Below are 17,597 nucleotides of genomic sequence, written 5' to 3'. Positions count from 1 at the left end.
AAATCAGGCACTTAAAACAATAAAACAAACGTTTAATATAATGAATTCTTGGGTATCCAGACTGGCCCTCTCCAGCCAATGAATTGGTTTATGGAAGACAATATTCTTTTCTCTAATGCTGTAAGTGCTTGAGTTAAGTTCTTATGTGGATGGTAGAGAAAAAGAAAGACACTCTATTTCATCAATATGGCTCCCCGACTGCTGCTCAATATGGAGATTCTAGGAGAAGGTGACAGCTCCCATGACCTTGAAGTGTCTGGATTACAGGCCTCATCTCTGCAGGTAAATCAGAGGTCATCGCAAGAGAAAATGGACACACGGAGAGAATCGTGGTCCTCTGCTTTGGAGCCCTACCACCACGCCCCCCACTTTCCATACTGAGAGCTTGATTTGGTCCCTTCCCGCGACCAGTGTCTGCGGCCTCACCGCTCTCCCACCGGGTGGGATCACAGTGGGACGGAGGGTCTCACAGCTGTGGTGTGATGGGCACTCTCTCCCCCTCACGCCGAGGCGCAGCTAGCAGAGGACGGGGAACAACCAGACCCGTCCAGCGAGGCCCTTGCTAAGCCAGCGAGGACGCACCCGGGATCTGCCTGCACTCATTTGAGGCTGAAGTCATGCTGGGGGCGCCCCTGAGGACCGGCCTGGCGGTGGTAACAGGTGTTCTGTGCGGCTAATTAAATGCCAAGCCGTGTTGTTTTTTTTCACCGTAGAAAGCCTCGGGTTAACTGTGAATCCCCAATCTGACAGCAGAACCAAGAAATAAATGCAGCTTTATTCTCAATACGGTCTTCGTGTCTTAGCGCCTTATTACAGATTCAGAAATATCTACTCACTCACAAGGCAAGACATGGACTACACGGAAGAGACACGAGAGAGCAGATTCCATAGGCTTTGCTCCCCGTCAGGCCATCACAGGCGAGGATGGAAAGGAGCCTGTTTTGTTGTGTTTTTTTCTTTAACGAGAAGAATGTGTGAACTCTGTATTTTTACCCATTTTTATGCTCAGAAACTATACGTGTTATTTTCTGTTCAGAAGTTACTCGACACTTCCGTCCTCCCCACACGAAAAGCACTTTCCGATCTTGGACTCTCACCTGCTGCAGGGCTTGTGTTTGCCGAATTCCCCGAAGGAGAGGGACCCGGAGACGCCGGGAGGCGAGTGGGAGGAAACTACATATCCCGACGTGCCCCGCGTGCGGACACAATGCGGGCCTGTCGTCATCCGGGTCGCGGGGCCGCGCGTCCCGGGCGCGCCGCCGGATGCCGGTCTGGATCCCGCCCCGGGCGGAGGGCCCTCCTGGGCCGGGAAGACTGCAGTTCCCGGCATGCCCTGCCGCGGGCGCGCCTGCCTACGGGACAGATCGCGCCGGGGAGCGGGTTGGTTTGAAACACGGACTTAGTTCTATGGGAGCCGGCCCTCCTGCTGCGGGACGGAGCCACAGGCGGACCGATGGACAGTGGGGTGAGGCCGGGGGGCCCTGGCGGCTGAGCCGGGAGCGCGGGGGCGGGGCCCGAGGGAGAGCGTCTGCGGCTCGCAGAGGCCGCCACCGCCCGCCCCGCTGTCCTCCCCTCGCGGGCCGGGCCGAGGCTGGTCTTGTCTCCGGACCTCAGGACGCGGCTTCGTGGCGCCTTGGCTCCGGAAGCCGGAGAGGCCGTTCGGAAGCGAAGGATTTGCACGGCCCCGGCTGTAGCTGAGGGAGGGGAGACGGCACCCAGGGAGGTCCCGGCCAAGCCTCAGTCCCGGCCTTTTATTGGGTTGGAGGCTGTGGGCTCCTGGGAGAGCCATGGCGGTGCTGATGAAGCCTGGTTTGGGTCACCTGTTAGGCGCCCCGGCCTGCTCGTGGGCATGCAGGTGCTGGGAATTGACACGTCTTCCCAGCTGTCTCCCCTGGACCTGCACCCGCGGGTTTGCCCCCGCCCCCACCCCCACCCAGTGCCCCAGGCACTGCGCTAGGCTCTGAAGACGGAAAAGGTTCAGGAATCTGATCCCGTTTTGGAAAAGCTCCTGTTAGTTCGGCTTGAACTCCCACACACTCCTCATGTCCCTGGTTTGTCAGCCTCGGTCCTGGAATCCTTTCTGTGCTCTGTTATCCATGTTAAGTGGAAATGTCTGGTAATGAAAGAGGTGATAACTCTGACAGCCAAATCATAGGTCCTAATGTGTGTCTGAAAGCGGCAGAGAGGACAGACTAGACTGGGATGCAGCAACAAACTACTGAGCAGCCTCAGTGGCTTATCTGTCTTCTATCTGTATATAAACTAGAGGCCCGGTGCACGAAATTCCGTGGAGAGGTGTGTGTGTCCCTCAGCTCAGCCTGCACCCTTTCCAATCTGGGACCCCTCGAGGGATGTCCGACTGCCGGTTTAGGCCCGATCCCAGTAGGATTGGGCCTAAATGGACATCCCTCTCACAATCCAGGACTGCTGGCTCCCAACTGCTCGCCTGCCTGCCTTCCTGATTGCCCCTAACCACTTCTGCCTGCCAGCCTGATCACCCCCTATCCATTCCCCTGCCAGCCTGATTGATGCCTAACTGCTCCCTGCCAGCCTGATTGCCCCTAACTGCCCTCCCCTGCAGGCCTGGTCACCCCTAACTGCCCTCCCCTGCAGGTCTGGTCGCTCCCAACTGCTCTCCCCTGCAGGCCTGGGTCCCCCCGAACTGCCCTTCCCTGGAGGCCCGGTTGCCCCCAACTTCCCTCCTCTGCCAGCCTGGTCACCCCTAACTGCCCTCCCCTGCAGACCTGGTCCCCCCCCCAGCCAACTGCTCTCCCCTGCAGGCCTGGGTCCCCCCCAACTACCCTCCCTTGCAGGCCTGGTCCCTCCCAACTGCCCTCCCCTGCTGGCCTGATCACTCCCAACTGCCCGCCCCTGCTGGCCTGATCCCTTCCAACTGCCCTCCCCTGCTAGCCATCTTGTGGTGGCCATCTTGTGACCACATGGGTGCAGCCATCTTGTGTGTTGGAGTGATAGTCAATTTGCATATTACTCTTTTATTAGCTAGGAAGCCTAATCGACAGAATGACTGGTCAACCAGTCGCTATGATGCGCACTGACACCAGGGGGGCAGATGCTTAATGCAGGAGCTGCCCCCTGGTGGTCAGTGTATTCCCACAGTCAACCTCCTGCATTCCCTTCCTCCGGACTAGGTGAGACGGCCCCAATCGGCCCCGATCGCCGGCCAGGCCGAGGGACCCCACTGGTGCACAAATTTGTGCACTGGGCCTCTAGTAAAACAACATAAGCTTATTGCTCATTCACACTGGAGGTCAAGGTTGTGCTTCCTGTCCTCTTCCCTGTGGGATCTAGCAGGCGGAGCAGGCTCTGTCTGGGATGTTGCCCATCTCATGCAAGGGGAGGGGAGGAGGGAGATGGTGAAGGACAAGTAAGCTCTTTAACCTTTTGCACTCGGATGTCGAGTGTGACTCGACACGGTTAGCATTAAATCCCGAGTAGAATAAAGGAATCGAGAAAAAAGCAAGCGAGTGCAAAGGGTTAATCTCCACCCACATTCAATTGGCCAAAACAGGACACATGACCACCTCTGAGCTCAACAGGACAGGGGTGTGCAGTGCCACCACAGGAAGGGGCGGCGGCTACGTGGAAACAATAGTAGAATCTCCGGCACTGACATTGTGGCTTTCATCTCAGGTGCATATAGAAGCTACAATAACCAGACCAGTTGTCTCTCCAACCCACATCAATGCGACAGCTTCTGAAACATTCACAGTCCTGAAGCAGAGGATGAGGATCGTTGAGGAGCAGACCAGTTCTCTGAGGGATGACCTAATAATGTTGGACTTCGGTGCACAAAGGTAACAAGTGCGACGTGAACTCGATCCTGCAGGTTGGAGAACTTCGCTTCACTGGTTATTAATAAGGAGGCACAGGGGGCACTCTTTGGCAGATGAAATAGGTATTTACAGAAGAATTGAGAAATGATAGCTTCCAGTTGCATCCTGTGAGAGAGCGACTACCATGATTCCCCTAGACAGATATTTGATGTCCTGTTTACTGTTGACACTTGATTTAAAAAAAACGTAATTTTTTGTGTAATTAGAAAAAAGTTTGGTTCTTATTTTATAAATAAAAAATTGGCTTTATTAGGTTAGTTAGGTGGACATCTAAACTTGATTCATGCCATTAATATGGTCATTTTCTTTTCCCAGATTTATTGTAAATTAAAAGAGGTTTTAAGTTTTAAAAATTTATAATTTAGAATGAGGTACTCAAAAAAATTGTGTGTGTTTTTTTCTCTCCTTGTGCTGCTAAAAGAAGTTATTACCATTAAATGTTGGATTATCAATGGCCTGAGAAATCTAGGTGCAAAAACAGCCAATATCAAATTTACTGGTATGATTTATTTAAAAGTACACACAGGCGTACCTTGTTTTATTGCACTTTATTTTATTGCACGTTTTAGATATTGCATTTTTTTTTCAAATTGAAGGCAAGTCCCTCCACCAGCAGAAGGATTACAGCTCACTTTATTGTAGTACTTGCTTTATTGTTGTGGTCTGGAACCAAACCTGCGATATCTCTGAGGTGTGCCTCTGTATTTCCTGCGTGCCTCTCATAAAGACCTAAGTTAATATTATAGCACCCATAGAATAATGAACTCTTCAGCAGTAAAGCTTAAATGTTTGTACATGTTGAGTATGTAGGAACAGAAAAGGAACGTTTTTTTCTAACCTTGTTTAAATTTTTAAAAACGTGAGTATATTGTTTCCATGCTAACTTTAATTCTTAGTTCACTATTACAGAATTAGACTTTGCCATGTTTTGTGTATCACTGCTTTTTACATACAAAAAGTTTATGAAAAGTTTATAATGAAATAAGCAGCCATTAAAAAGTCAGTGACCTTTGCCCATCCCACATAGTTTTTACTTAATAGTGCTCTCTGCATGTAAACTTGGAGGGAATAACAGTTGCTTGTTAATTAGGTGTAGTTTTTGTTCTTAGTAGAAATAATGCATTGACCCCCTGGTTGCAGTCCTGTAGTACCCATGGCATTGCATAATTTTGTTGTATTGGGGTCTTTGTCCAGAAATCAGCTTGAAACCCCGAAGTGTTTAGAAGCACCTGAGAACCAGAACATCACTAGTGCTGTCCAGAGTGAAATAGCTTGTTCAGGAAAGACGGATATTTTATGGAAGAACTGTGAGTTTCTGGTAAACCGAATGTGCCACCTGGAAAGCCTCATCCAGTCCCTGAAGATGAACATCTTTTGTCTACAAACGGAGAGGGATATGAACCCAGAGAAAGCAGGTAGAGAGGACAGAGCCACCGGAATGTGGTGCTGGGTGGGTGCTTGATGAGTTGATTCTTTTCATCCCTGAGCTTTCCGCTGCTCTTTGACCCTCCCGTGCTGTCTGGTAGCTTTCCTGAAGGACCGACTGAACACAATCCAGGAGGAACATTCCCAGGACCTGAAGCTGTTGCATCTTGAAGTGCTGAATTTGCGCCAGCAACTAAGAGACGTGAAAGAGGAAGAAGACAAGGCCCAGGACGAAGTGCAGCGGCTGACGGCCACTCTGGAGATGGCCTCAGAGACAAAGGTTTGGGTCGAGAGCTCTGAAATACACACTCGCGGTAGGAGTTGGCTGGAGGAGGCAATAGACCTGTCAGACTGACGTTTAAAAATAGGTGATGTTGAGTGAGGATTCTTGACATTTAAAATATATCCACATGGATAACTTAAACGAGGTGTGCTATCAGTAATTGAGTATTTATAGAGCCCCAGTGCATAAGGCTGATGGTCCAGAGATATGAGGTAGTCTGTGCTCTTTAAGGGCTTATGTGCTAAGGCATAGCTTGAAAAATGAAATAAGAGACAAAATAAAGGCATAGAAAATGTTAATGGACAAGTATAGGACAGTAAGTGAGTATTGAAGAGTTTTGTGTTTGATGGGTTTGAGAGGGTGCATATACCCTATCTTACCCTCTCTAGAATAGATCAGGGTAGGCCTTAAGAAAGAGGAGCTGAGCTTTTAGAAGACAAAGTAGTGAGGTGAGGGCGTTTCAAGTCGCACACACAGAGGCAGCAAAGAATAAAGACAAGGAAAATAAACTGACAGTTTTCTTTTCCCGCCACAGGCCAGGCAGTGTAATAGATGTTCAACAGGTTATTTTGTTTAAATCTTGCAAAACCTGTTGATGTAGGATATTATTGTCCCCATTTTAATGGTAAGAGTTACGGGGGCCAGAGAGAAGGCACTTCTCCAAGATCATTCTTCCCATAACCCAGGTTTGAACCTACATCTTCCCACTGGGTGCAGTTAGGGGGAAATGCATAAACCAGCCTGACAGGAGTGAACATTTGTCTGTGGGAAATAAGTTGGAAATTAGTTAAGGGTCACGTTATAGAGCAGCGGTCGCCAACCTTTCAGACCTCACGGACCACCAGTGATCCGTAGACCACCGGTCGGCGACCGCTATTATAGAGGGTCTCAAAATCAAGAATGAGTAGTCGGGTTTGATTGGAGGGGGTGATTAAAGTCTTGGATAAGGCAATGATGTAAGGAAAACTAATCTGGCAGAAGTGTGGGGCATTGATTACAGGGGAAGTCAGGAGAAGAGATTGGAGGCCAGGAAAGACTTAGGAATGCATTGCATTATTGGAGGTGTGAGCCTTACTAGTTCTGAGTTAGGGTCGTGGCATTTGAGAAGGGATGGTCTGTGAAGATAGATGTGCTAGATTATGGTGCTGGGTGCGGCCTAAAGGTAGGAAAGAAGACCAAGACGACTTCTGAGGGTGCTCATATGTGGTGCCATCCGTAATAATACAGAAGAGAATCCATTGTGAAAGCTCTGTTTTTCATCCTGAACTCCTAAGCATGGGTCATCTTTGAGCCTAGCAGGAGTATGTTACTTAAAAAAGTAGGAATATGCCCTGTAAGAAAAATTTCTATCTGTTCCCAGGTTCTCCTCTAATTATTAAATCAGACATAGGAAGTGAGTGTGACTAATCCCTTTTTATGATCTAGAAGGAAAAATTATAGAAGTTATGAACCAAAGTAATAAAATAACTTAAAATATCATAATGGCTTCAGACTCACAGTAAGAAGCATTTATGTCGAGGCCGGTTTGGCTCAGTGGATAGAGCATTGGCCTGCGGACTCAAGGGTCCCAGGTTCGATTCCAGTCAAGGGCATGTACCTTGGTTGTGGGCACATCCCCAGTGGGGGGTGTGCAAGAGGCAGCTGATTGATGTTTCTCTCTCATCGATGTTTCTGACTCTCTATCCCTCTCTCTTCCTCTCTGTAAAAAATCAATAAAATATATATTTTTTAAAATGTGTACAATCATCAGTCTAGAATAAAGAGGACACACACACACAAAAAAAGAAGCATTTATAACTGTATCAGAATAGCATTTATAGTTTGCCAGAAAGAAGTCTAGATAGTGGCTCCCTGCCATTGCAGATCACTTAGAACCTTTTCTCCGTCTACTTTTAGAAGAATGCAGCCATTATGGAAGAGGAGCTGAAGACCACAAAGCGTAAAATGAACCTTAAAGTTCAGGAGGTAAGATAAAAAGATGCTGGAGGGTGCAGGGGGCATTGGAATTGCATAAGAAAAGTCAAGAAAGTAGAATGAACAGAAACCTTTGAAGAAGGAAATATGTGACTGTGTAATAGGAAGAGTTAAAAAATACGCCACGTGAAATTTAAGTGAAAGTGCCTGCCTTTTGGCATAAGACTCCTCCTCTTGCCTCAATGCAGCCATAAAACCAGAGCCCAGAGGGATACGGTTACCGCAGAATCCATGCGGTTGCCCGTTCCTAGAGTAAGTGAGCACCATCATACAAAGTCCTTTCAAACTGCAGATGTGTTTAAAATGAAAAGCTTTTAGTCAGCCTGCGCATCTCATTTTACTGTGAAACCTCCATTTCAGCCCAAGTTTTAGGAGCTAACAGATTGGGAATTGGGAAGTAGGTGGCTGCTAAAAGTTGTTGGTCTGAAAATTTGCAGCTGAAAATAGTCAGAAGCATTACTCAGTATACACGGTGGCCTAAAAACCTCAATATTAATATGACTTCATAAAATGAATGGCATTTTGCAATTCCCATTTTAAGCTGGAAAGAATCTTCTTACCTCATGATAGAAGAGACTCTTTTATTTCTGATTCATTTTACTGTCATTTATTGAGAGAATAAGGTAGTGGACCCCAATTCTTGAGTGTCAGTATTGTCTGCTATTTAAGTTACTTCAGTATTGGTTTAGACCTATAAATTTCAAAACGGAATGAAATAAGATCTCAGAAGTATGTTTACAATGCTACAGGATAAAAATATATATATGAGGAAATCAAAATATAGGGAAATAAGATTTAAAAATTTATAGCCAGAAAGAAATACAGAAAATGCATATCCTAAAGTATGATATGAGTGTTTTTCAAACTTTTCACAACAGCCCATTCTAAGATATCTATTTACACTGCAACACTGCCCACCTGTGCATGGACACAGGCATTTATGAGGCGGTACTTACCGTTTCTTATTCTTTGCTGTGTGCTCAGATACCTGCTTTGTATTCTTTGTTTGTCCTTTTCCAAGTGCTACTTGCAACTCGTTAATGAGTCTTGACCTGAAATTTGGGAAACAGACTCACACTATAGGACAAGAGCAACAAATGTGACTCTATTTCTTGGAAGGTTACGCAGTAGAGGAAAACAGAAGCCTGTTTCTGAGTAGTCATAGCTAGTGAAGAATGTTTGGGGGTGAGATGGCATGTCAGGCAAACTTTCCAGGTGACTCTGACCTTCGTTAAGCTGCTCCGATGTCCCTGGGTCTTGCCTAACTGCACTGTTGCTCTGTAGCTGCGGAGACAGCTGTCTCAGGAAAAGTGCCTGAGGAATTCTCTTGAGAACTCTGGATCGGCCATGCTGCTCAAAATACAAGAGATGGGGACAGCAGTGGAGGTGGAACGCAAGCAGGTAGACATCTTCCCTCTCCTTGTCTTTAGGAAAGAGAAAAGCTGACCATTTTACCTATGAGCCTATAGTTCTGATAATTTCCTTTAGGTTTATTAAATTATTAACTTTTCTTTATGTTACTACTATTTTAAATATTTTAGTGCAAAATACGAAAGGATCTGCTATCATTCAGTCTGACACTCAGTTGATGAACGAGAGAGCTTAGGACCAGAGAGATTAATTTGCCTCAGGCTTCGAGAGGTGAATGCTTAGCTCCTGGGACAGGATCCTTCCCACCACATCATGCAATCTCTATTCCACGGTTTGATCTTAGAAGGCATTACCCTGGCCTCATGCTATATGTATGTGATGTGGATAGGAAATAAAGATGAAACTGAGCTAATACTTAGAGCAAAAAATACCAGTAAGTACAATAATCAGGGATGTGTTTACAGGTCTGTTTTCAATTCTCATTTATGTTAATATTCTGTGTTTGCCTTTATCACAGTCGTTATTTGGAGTACCTATCTGCAATTTAGAATATTTTCAATTCTAAGCACCCAAGGCAATTAGTAAAAATGCAGACTCATGCCCTGGCTGGGTGGCACAGTGAATACCTATAATTGGAATATATAATCTTTAACCAAATTTTATTTTAACTTAATCATTATTTAATTAACAATTAATAACTTAGTTGTTATGTAATCCATTATTTTAATGGCTGTCCTTCACAATAGAATTACAAAGAGGATTCCTAAGGAATTTGTAAGTGGTCCTTTATTGCTATGACTTGCACTGCCAGGATGGTAGCCACTAGTCACATGTGGCTATTTAAATTTAAAGTAGTTAAAATTTTTTAAAAATTAAAAATTCAGTTCCTCACTCACTCTGGCCACATTTCAAGAGCTCGACAGTCACTTGTGGCTGTGCCTTCCCTGTGGTGTGCACAGGAAGCTCCACTGGCCGGCTCGGCTGCAGGACCCGCCTCTGGAGAGGTCAGCTGTAACGTGTAGGTGAACTCCCCTTCTCTTCCCGTGATGTCTCCCACATGTGCTATAAGGTAGTTTATTAGAAATCTTTACCTTTCAGAGAAGGAGTTTTTCTTGTACAATTTCAGGTACAAATTTTGCAGCAAAACTGCCTGTCCCTGCGCAGTTCTATACAGAACACCCAAGAACTACTGACACAGGAGCAACAGAAGAAAGAAGAGTTGGAGGCTGCTGTCATACAGCTCAAGTCTGACCTAAGTATGGGAATAGGTGCTAGAAATTACAGTGTGGTTAGTTTTTTGAGATTTTATGCAAAAATTCTTTAAGATCCCAAATTCTTGAAGTGGCCAGTGGCATTAGTATTTCCCATGGGCCTGAATATCTGTGGCACTGAGAAAAGAGAATGTTGGTGACCCTCTTAATTGTAAACTATTTTTATTTAGATATTTTTTCAGGTTTATTTAAGCATTTGTGGACTTGGGAACATTTGGTTTCTAGAATTTAGATTGAATAGTGGATAATGGAATGTTAATAAGGAATAAGGCCATTAATCCTTGCTGACCTACTGATTCTAATCATTTATCATGTCAGACTCACCGTTCTTCAAGTTACCAATTTATTTTGGTTAGCCTCTATTTATAGAAATGGATGTGAGGTGCCTTAGAGCTTCGATTAATCTTCTCCTTGTACAGATGCGTAAACGGCATCCTTAGCGGTGTCAGAGCTAAGAAATGGAAGAGTCTGGAGTTGATCCAGGTCGCTCCGAGTCCTGCTTCCTCAGCCCATCAGCCCTTACCATGCTGCTGTTTGTAATACGGAGTTGTAAAGTCGTTTTCAGATCCTCTTGGCTCTAGAGATCACAGTTACAGGACTGTGCCTCACATACACATGGAGTACACATGGTTTACACAGAACTTTCACAGTAATGACCTCATGTAACATGCACACTTATTCATGCTTCCCAGACTTACAGAAGGAATAAATGGTGAAATGAGGCCTGCACCTGGATCTGTTGACTCCAGGCCCAGTGTTCTTGCCAGCGTGCCTTCTCTGCTGGCTGGCTGTGGTAGGGGCAGGGAATACCAAAAGGGAAATGAAAATTATGAAAACAGAGCAAAGGGCAGACCATTGAGGGTTCTGACTTACTGCTTTTAGCAGGAAGTACTCTTTTTCCTTATAGTTGTTGAGTAGTGAATTATTCAGTGACATTCTCACTGATGCCCCAAGATAATTTTCTGTCTTCCTATGATTACATGGCGACAAAAATATGTTACATTTTCTGGTGCTACCACATTATCTCATTTGAGCCTTCCAGCAGCCTTGTGAGGAAGATAAGAGAATAGAAGCCATTTAAAGAAACAAGATCTCTATCCAAGGACCCACAGTAAAGAGGATAGCTGGGACTAAACCTTTTCCCCCATCTCAGTCTTTGATTTTATTTTCACCCTACATACTCTCTAGTTTAAAGTCTTTTTCCCCACACAAAATCCTCCTGAGCTCCAGATGGACTGTTACTGCCAACTAAACATCTATACATGGTGCCTTTCAGCTGCCTCAGAACGCATAACGAAGACTTCAAGTATTACAGTCCTTGCTCATTCTGTCCCAAACCTGCCCCTTGCCCGTCTTCCCTGCTGCCCCAGTCTGAATGCTAGATATTTTCGTGATTCATCTGCCTTTGTCCCACTTGTCCCCGACCACGACCTGACAGTTACCCCTGCTTGTTATTTCACGAGTCTGCTTGCCCTCCGCACCCCACTGCCATTACTTTAGAGCCAGCTCTCACCTTACACTTTGGTTACTACCACGGCTACTAAACTGACCTCCCTATCTCTACTGAGCCTCTATTAGCGTGATCTCTTTAAGAAAAAGGTTTTGATTGTGTGCCCCCTGGCTTAAAATCTCTCAGGTTCATCATCACCTATGCATGGGGTGAAATGTGACCTCATTTCCCTTAGCACGTGACTCTGGACCAGTTTCTTAATAATTCCCTGACTTAGTTTCTAGAAAACTGTGTTAGAAATACTTGCATCCTCCTTATTTCCACGAAACACAAACAAAAAGAAAGAAAATCAAAGCTTATTCTAAGAGAGAACACACTGTGGTTTCGGTGTAGTTGTACCACGTCATTATCATCGTAGTTACGTGGACCTTTTGTCTTTAGTTTCTAGAGATGACCTCATTTCCAAGCTGGCTGAAGAAAATAAGGTAAGTTTTGAGGCTGGAGAGGGCAGAGGTGTCTTTCCTCTCTTCGCTGAGTAATAGTTCCCCACTCGTGTTGGCTTATAGTCCTGATTCTTCTAAAATCTTCATTTTAAAAAACTGTGTGTGTGGCATATTCAGAACAATTGTCAACCAGATCTTATTTTTATTGATCTTTTCTGTTTTTTAAAATTTCTATTTCATGTATTTCTGCTCTAATCTTAACTATTTCCTTCCTTCTGTTTACTGTGGGCTTGTTTGTTCTTCTTCTAGTTCCTTTAGGTGTAGAATTGTATTGTCTGTTTGGGATTTTCTTGTTTCTTGAGGTAGGCATGTATAGTTATGAACTTCTGTCTTAGAACTGCTTTTGCTGCATCCTATAAATTTTGAAAAGTTGTGTTTTCATTTTCATTTGTTTCAAGATAGTTTTTTTTTTTTTATCTCTTGTTTGATTTCCTCTTTGATCTGTTGGTTGGTTAGTAGCATGTTTGTTTAGTTTCCACATAATAGTGTGTGTTTTTTTCAGTTTTCTTCCTGAAGTTGATTCTAGTTTTATGCCACTGTGGTCATAGAACATACTTTAAATGACTTCAGTTTTTTTGGATGTATTGAGACTATTTTTGTGGCCTAATAATGATCTATCCTGGAAAATGTTCTATGTGCTCTTGAAAAAAATGTGTATTCTGCAGTTTTCAGATGAAATGTTCTATAAATGTCTATTAAGCTGATCTCTTCTATTGTAATATTTAAGGTCATTATTTCCTTATTTTCTGGTCTGGATCTATTGATGTGAGTTGGGTATTAAAATTCTCTACTATTATTGTATTACTGTGGATTTCTCACTTTACATCCACTAATAACTACTTGATATATTTAGGTGTTATTGCACACGCATAGATATTTACAATCATTTAACGCCTTTTTGGATTGACTTTATAATCATGGATGTCCTTCTTTCACTTGTTTTACACTTTTTGTTTTAAAGTCTAATTACATTTTGTCTAATGTAGTTAATGCTATTGCAGCTCTCTTTTCATTTCTGTTTGCATGGAGTCTCTCTTTCCATCTGTTCACTTGCAGTCTGTATGTGTCTTTCCATTTGAAGTGCGTCTCTTGTAAGTAGCAAATAGGTGGGTCATGTTTTTCAGTCCATTCAGATGCACTACATCTTTTTGTTGGAGCATTTAATCCATTTACATGTAGAGTAATTATTGATAGGTATGTATTTATTGCCATTTTGTTAATTGTTTTTATGTTTTATTATAGCTGTCCTCTGTCCTTTCTTCTTGATCTCTTTCATATAATTTGCCATTTTCATTTAGTGTTTTGTTTAGGTCCTTCCTCTTTGTTCTTTGTGTATCTTTTAAGGTTTTTGGTTTGTGGTTACCATGAGGTTTATGTATATCATTGTTATCTGTAGCACTCCATTTTAATCTGATAGGTGCTTTAAGTTCAAATACAGGGTGTCCCAAAAAATGTATACACACTGTAACATCTGATAGCTCAATTTTTAAAATGAAATGTATTTTAATGAACACTGCCTTTATAATTATTCAAAGTATGTGTGGACATTTTGCGGGACACCCTATATATTCTATAAGGACTACATTTTTACTCCCCCTCTTCATGATTTATGTTATTGATGTCATATTTTAGATTTTTGTGTTGTACCTCTCCTAAGTACTTATTGTGGTTTGAGTTGAGTTTGATACTTTTTTCTTTAAACCTTCATAGTAGCTTTTTAAATGTCTGATTTGCTGTATTTATCAAATATTTAGCTTTACCGGTGAAGTTTTTTCTTTCTCATCTATTCTTATTTCTGGTTATGGCCTTCCCTTTTCTACTTAAAAAAGACCCTTTCACATTTCTTGTAAAGCTGGTTTAATGCTAATGAAGTCCTTTAGTTTTTCCTGTCTGGGACAGAGCAGGTATTTTGAGAGAGATGCATGTAATAGTAGATCACACATGTAAAAAAAAGAGAGAGAAAATGTTTTCTCCTATAGAATGTGCAGATGTCTCTCAACAAGGAACATGAGAAAAATGCATATTTGCGGTCTGAAATAATATCCCTTCATGAAGCATCAGAGAAAGTACAGGTAAGTCTTCTCATTTCTCTGGTTTTTAGATGTTACCTAATTCTGTTCAATTAAGGAACCAAGAGCCAAGATTTATCCTGATTACATATTTTCATACCATTGCCACCATCCAAATTTTAATTTTCATAAGATCTACTTCATCTCTGAAATATTATCAAATTAACTACATTTCTCATTTCACTCTCCAAATTCCTGTGACACGTGAGTTTATGAGATAAACTGCTAGGTCATGCACTAGTTCACACTTTGCCTTTGCTTTATAGTTTACTCTTTAAATAGTATATGCCTTTCCTCCCTCTTATAAACGTACAAGGAGTTCAGTGTCAAGGGCTGTGTCTAATACTTTCTTTGCATGTTCTGTAGCAGGTAGCACAGTAGGTACCTCATAAATGCTTGCAGGATTTTGGAGTTGGTGTACCCGTTTTCTATGGGATAGTAGTTCCCAGATTTAACTGTTTTTTGTTTGTTTTTACATATGTATGTGTATGGAGAAGAGTCACCAAATATGCAGGCAAACAAGTTCTCAGAGGGCCCTATGAGTTCTAAAATTAAACTCATTTTAGGAGTTTTATGAATTTTGCAGCAAGCTGGGTAAATAATAAATCTTGATTTTTTTTTTTTTTTTGGCTAATAGAACTATAAAATTATAGACTTGTCAAGTTAGAGTGGGGCCAAAGAAAGGCATTAAAATAAAAAAAATTTTAAAGAGTTTTATAAATACAGGGTGTCCCAAAAAATGTATACACACTTTAACAGCTGATAGCTCAATTTTGAAAATGGATTTTAATAAACACTGCCTTTATAATTATTCAAAGTGTGTGTATACATTTTTGGGGGATACCCTGTATATAAATTTGTCTTTTTAAGCTAATTCAGTGTTTTTGATCAGTTATGAATGAAACCCTATCAAATGAATTTCTGGAGCCTCCGCTTTCAATATTTCTAACACTCAGGTAGAGCAGAAAAGGGTGACACAGACTTTTCAAGAACAACACTTACTGCTGGATGCAGCCCATGCCAGTATCACAAGTGAGCTGCAGAATCTTAAGAATGAGAAAACTCAACTCCAGGCACATCTGTAAGTCACTTGTGGGCAACTTCTTATGCATCTTTTGTCCTTGCATTTGTATGTGAAAACATGGAATTGTGCGTTTGCTGGCCAGGCACTGTGCCCTCAGGAACTAGCTCTGTGAGGACACGGTGATGACGGCTCTCCCGGCAGGTGTGCTTATGAGAACCTCAGCCTTTCCGCGGAAGAACTCTCATGCCGCTTTCCTGTCTCCTTGGTCTTTGCCGTAGAGACCATTTAGTGCTTGAGCATAACCAGTGTATCCAGAAGGCCCAGGATGCTGAGAAGAGGACCGCGGTGCAGAAGGAGCTGCTGGAATCGACCATCGCGAGACTGCGCGGGGAGCTGGAAGCGTCGCTGCAGGAGAAGACCGCTCTGCTGGGGGAGAAGGAGAGCCTTCAGAGAGAGGTGGGTGGAGGCAGGTTTAGGCTAGCTCCTCGTGTTCTAAACTGTATCTGAAGTGTCAGAGACAAGAAAGACCTCTCAGATTCAGTTTGTCACAGTTGCTCATTAGGAAATCTTTAGGTGGCTCCTCTGTCTTTGAGCAAGTGAAGTAGTCGGTGCCAAGGAGCATATCCCCTTAGGCAGCATCAGTGAGCTAACCAATAGTCCACACACATCCTCGTGTTAGATTAGGGTCAGAGCTTAAAGAACGGATTCCCTGAGGGAGTGAAGAATGCAGCTGAGGGGGAACAGCCCTGTCTTCCCAGTGAGGAAGGAAGTAGAAGAGTCTGACATGCAGACGTGTCTTTCTAATTTCAGGGCTGTTTGTGAAGTCTGCTTTGCCTCAGAGACTCCCTGAGTGGCCCCTTTTCTGAGAGGAGGTGCTATCGCAGTGTAGGTATCCATTGCATGCAGGGTGCGTCTGCTGTCGTAGCGCCTGCCGCCGCTTCCCCACTGACCCATTCTTTTCCTTCCCCCTTGGGCAGGTGAATAAAACTGAGCAAGACGTAGCGCAAGAAAAATGCGATTTGGAAAAGGAATTGGCTAAATACAAGGTATTCCCCATTTTATTCCGTGTTCTCCTGTACCACTGCCTTCTGTATCAGTTCATCTTAATGACGAGATGGCTTATTGGGTTGCATACCAAGGTGTGGGGGCTGGAGAAGCTGGGGAGCTGGCTGCGGCTCCAAGCACTCCAGTCCTGCAGCATAAGCTGCTTGTGGAGCAGGCTCACGTGGGAGCATCTGGTGTCCCCGTGAGTCATCAGTGCCCCGGCCCTCTGTCCCGAGAGTGAGCTAAGGGGCATGTGGGAGGCCAGGGGATGATTGCTGACGATGCTGTTTTTTGTTTTGTTCTATTTTTTTTTTTTTAAACTAACTTAGGCTTCCTAAGTACCTGTTAGTGCCTGCCACTTGATCTGCAAGGTCCCCTTCTCTGGGTTCTAAAAAGATAGAATTGGCCAGAGAAACAAATACAATTCTTATTTAAGTAAAAAAAAACAACAAACAGTCTTTAAAACATTGCTGCTTGCATTTCAAAATTTGAAGACAGTTAAGGTTATGCACCACTGTTGTCTAGAGAATATATCTAGAGCATCAAGAACTCGCCTACCCCAGCCAGTAGGTCCAGCAGCAGATGTCAGTGCAGATCCCAGGCCCTGCTGTCCTTGGCTTCTGACTGAACTGGAGAGCTTTTGTATTACCAGATATGTGATCAGTTTTACATTTACTATTTTTCATTTAAGAATTGGGAACAAAAGAAAAGCTAGCCCTAACCGGTTTGGCTCAGTGGATAGAGCGTCAGCCTGTGGACTGAAGGGTCCCAGGTTCGATTCCGGTCAAGGGCATGTACCTTGGTTGCGGGCACATACCCAGTGCGGGGTGTGCAGGAGGCAGCTGATCGATGTTTCTAACTCTCTATCCCGCTCCCTTCCTCTCTGTAAAAAAATCAATAAAATAGCCGAAACCGGTTTGGCTCAGTGGATAGAGCGTCGGCCTGCGGACTCAAGGGTCCCAGGTTCGATTCCGGTCAAGGGCATGTACCTTGGTTGCGGGCACATCCCCAGTAGGGGGTGTGCAAGAGGCAGCTGATCGATGTTTCTCTCTCATCGATGTTTCTAACTCTCTATCCCTCTCTCTTCCTCTCTGTAAAAAATCAATAAAATATATTTTTTTAAAAAGAAAAAAAAAGAAAAGCTAAGTTCTTAGCCCAAGCTCAAATACCATTCACCAAGCTGGCAGGGGCCCCTGTGGTTTAGTCACTCCTACCGAATAAATGGAAAATAGTCTACCGTAAAAAACACTGAATGAAACTAACTTCTTGGGGTAAGGACTTTGTTGGTGTCAATTTGCCCAAATGGGCTTTTTAAATTTGGAAAACTGG

The 17,597-nt window shown here is 43.8% G+C and overlaps 1 protein-coding gene and 1 long non-coding RNA gene across 7 annotated transcripts in view; one reads left to right on the top strand and one right to left on the bottom strand.

The window, feature by feature from the left end:
* Positions 1–15: 15 nt before the first annotated feature.
* Positions 16–1,155, bottom strand: LOC129150748 (uncharacterized). Its single transcript, XR_008557494.1, has 2 exons — positions 1,098–1,155; positions 16–276 (listed from the first exon to the last, which is right to left on the bottom strand). It is a non-coding gene; the product is annotated as an uncharacterized LOC129150748 (long non-coding RNA).
* A 96-nt stretch (positions 1,156–1,251) lies between these two features.
* CCDC150 (coiled-coil domain containing 150) overlaps positions 1,252–17,597 on the top strand; it is a 43,777-nt gene continuing 27,431 nt past the window's right edge. For 2 of the 6 annotated variants that reach the window (XM_028153193.2, XM_028153192.2), the window contains exons 1-12: positions 1,253–1,465; positions 3,652–3,815; positions 5,049–5,269; positions 5,381–5,559; positions 7,459–7,527; positions 8,821–8,937; positions 10,034–10,163; positions 12,070–12,113; positions 14,111–14,203; positions 15,157–15,281; positions 15,503–15,680; positions 16,202–16,270. In XM_028153193.2, the coding sequence (XP_028008994.1) occupies positions 1,454–1,465; positions 3,652–3,815; positions 5,049–5,269; positions 5,381–5,559; positions 7,459–7,527; positions 8,821–8,937; positions 10,034–10,163; positions 12,070–12,113; positions 14,111–14,203; positions 15,157–15,281; positions 15,503–15,680; positions 16,202–16,270 (1,401 nt within the window). In that variant the 5' untranslated portion in view covers positions 1,253–1,453. Of the gene's footprint in view, positions 1,466–3,651; positions 3,816–5,048; positions 5,270–5,380; positions 5,560–7,458; positions 7,528–8,820; positions 8,938–10,033; positions 10,164–12,069; positions 12,114–14,110; positions 14,204–15,156; positions 15,282–15,502; positions 15,681–16,201; positions 16,271–17,597 lie in introns of all 6 variants that reach the window. The other 4 variants (XM_054723398.1, XM_028153191.2, XM_028153189.2 and 1 more) reach the window with 4 other exon arrangements.

The sequence above is a fragment of the Eptesicus fuscus genome, chromosome 11, assembly GCF_027574615.1.
Source record: "Eptesicus fuscus isolate TK198812 chromosome 11, DD_ASM_mEF_20220401, whole genome shotgun sequence".
NCBI classification, from domain to species: Eukaryota; Metazoa; Chordata; class Mammalia; order Chiroptera; family Vespertilionidae; genus Eptesicus; species Eptesicus fuscus.
The sequence above is the reverse complement of the archived record's forward strand: the minus strand, read 5'-3'. Positions and strand labels throughout refer to the sequence as shown.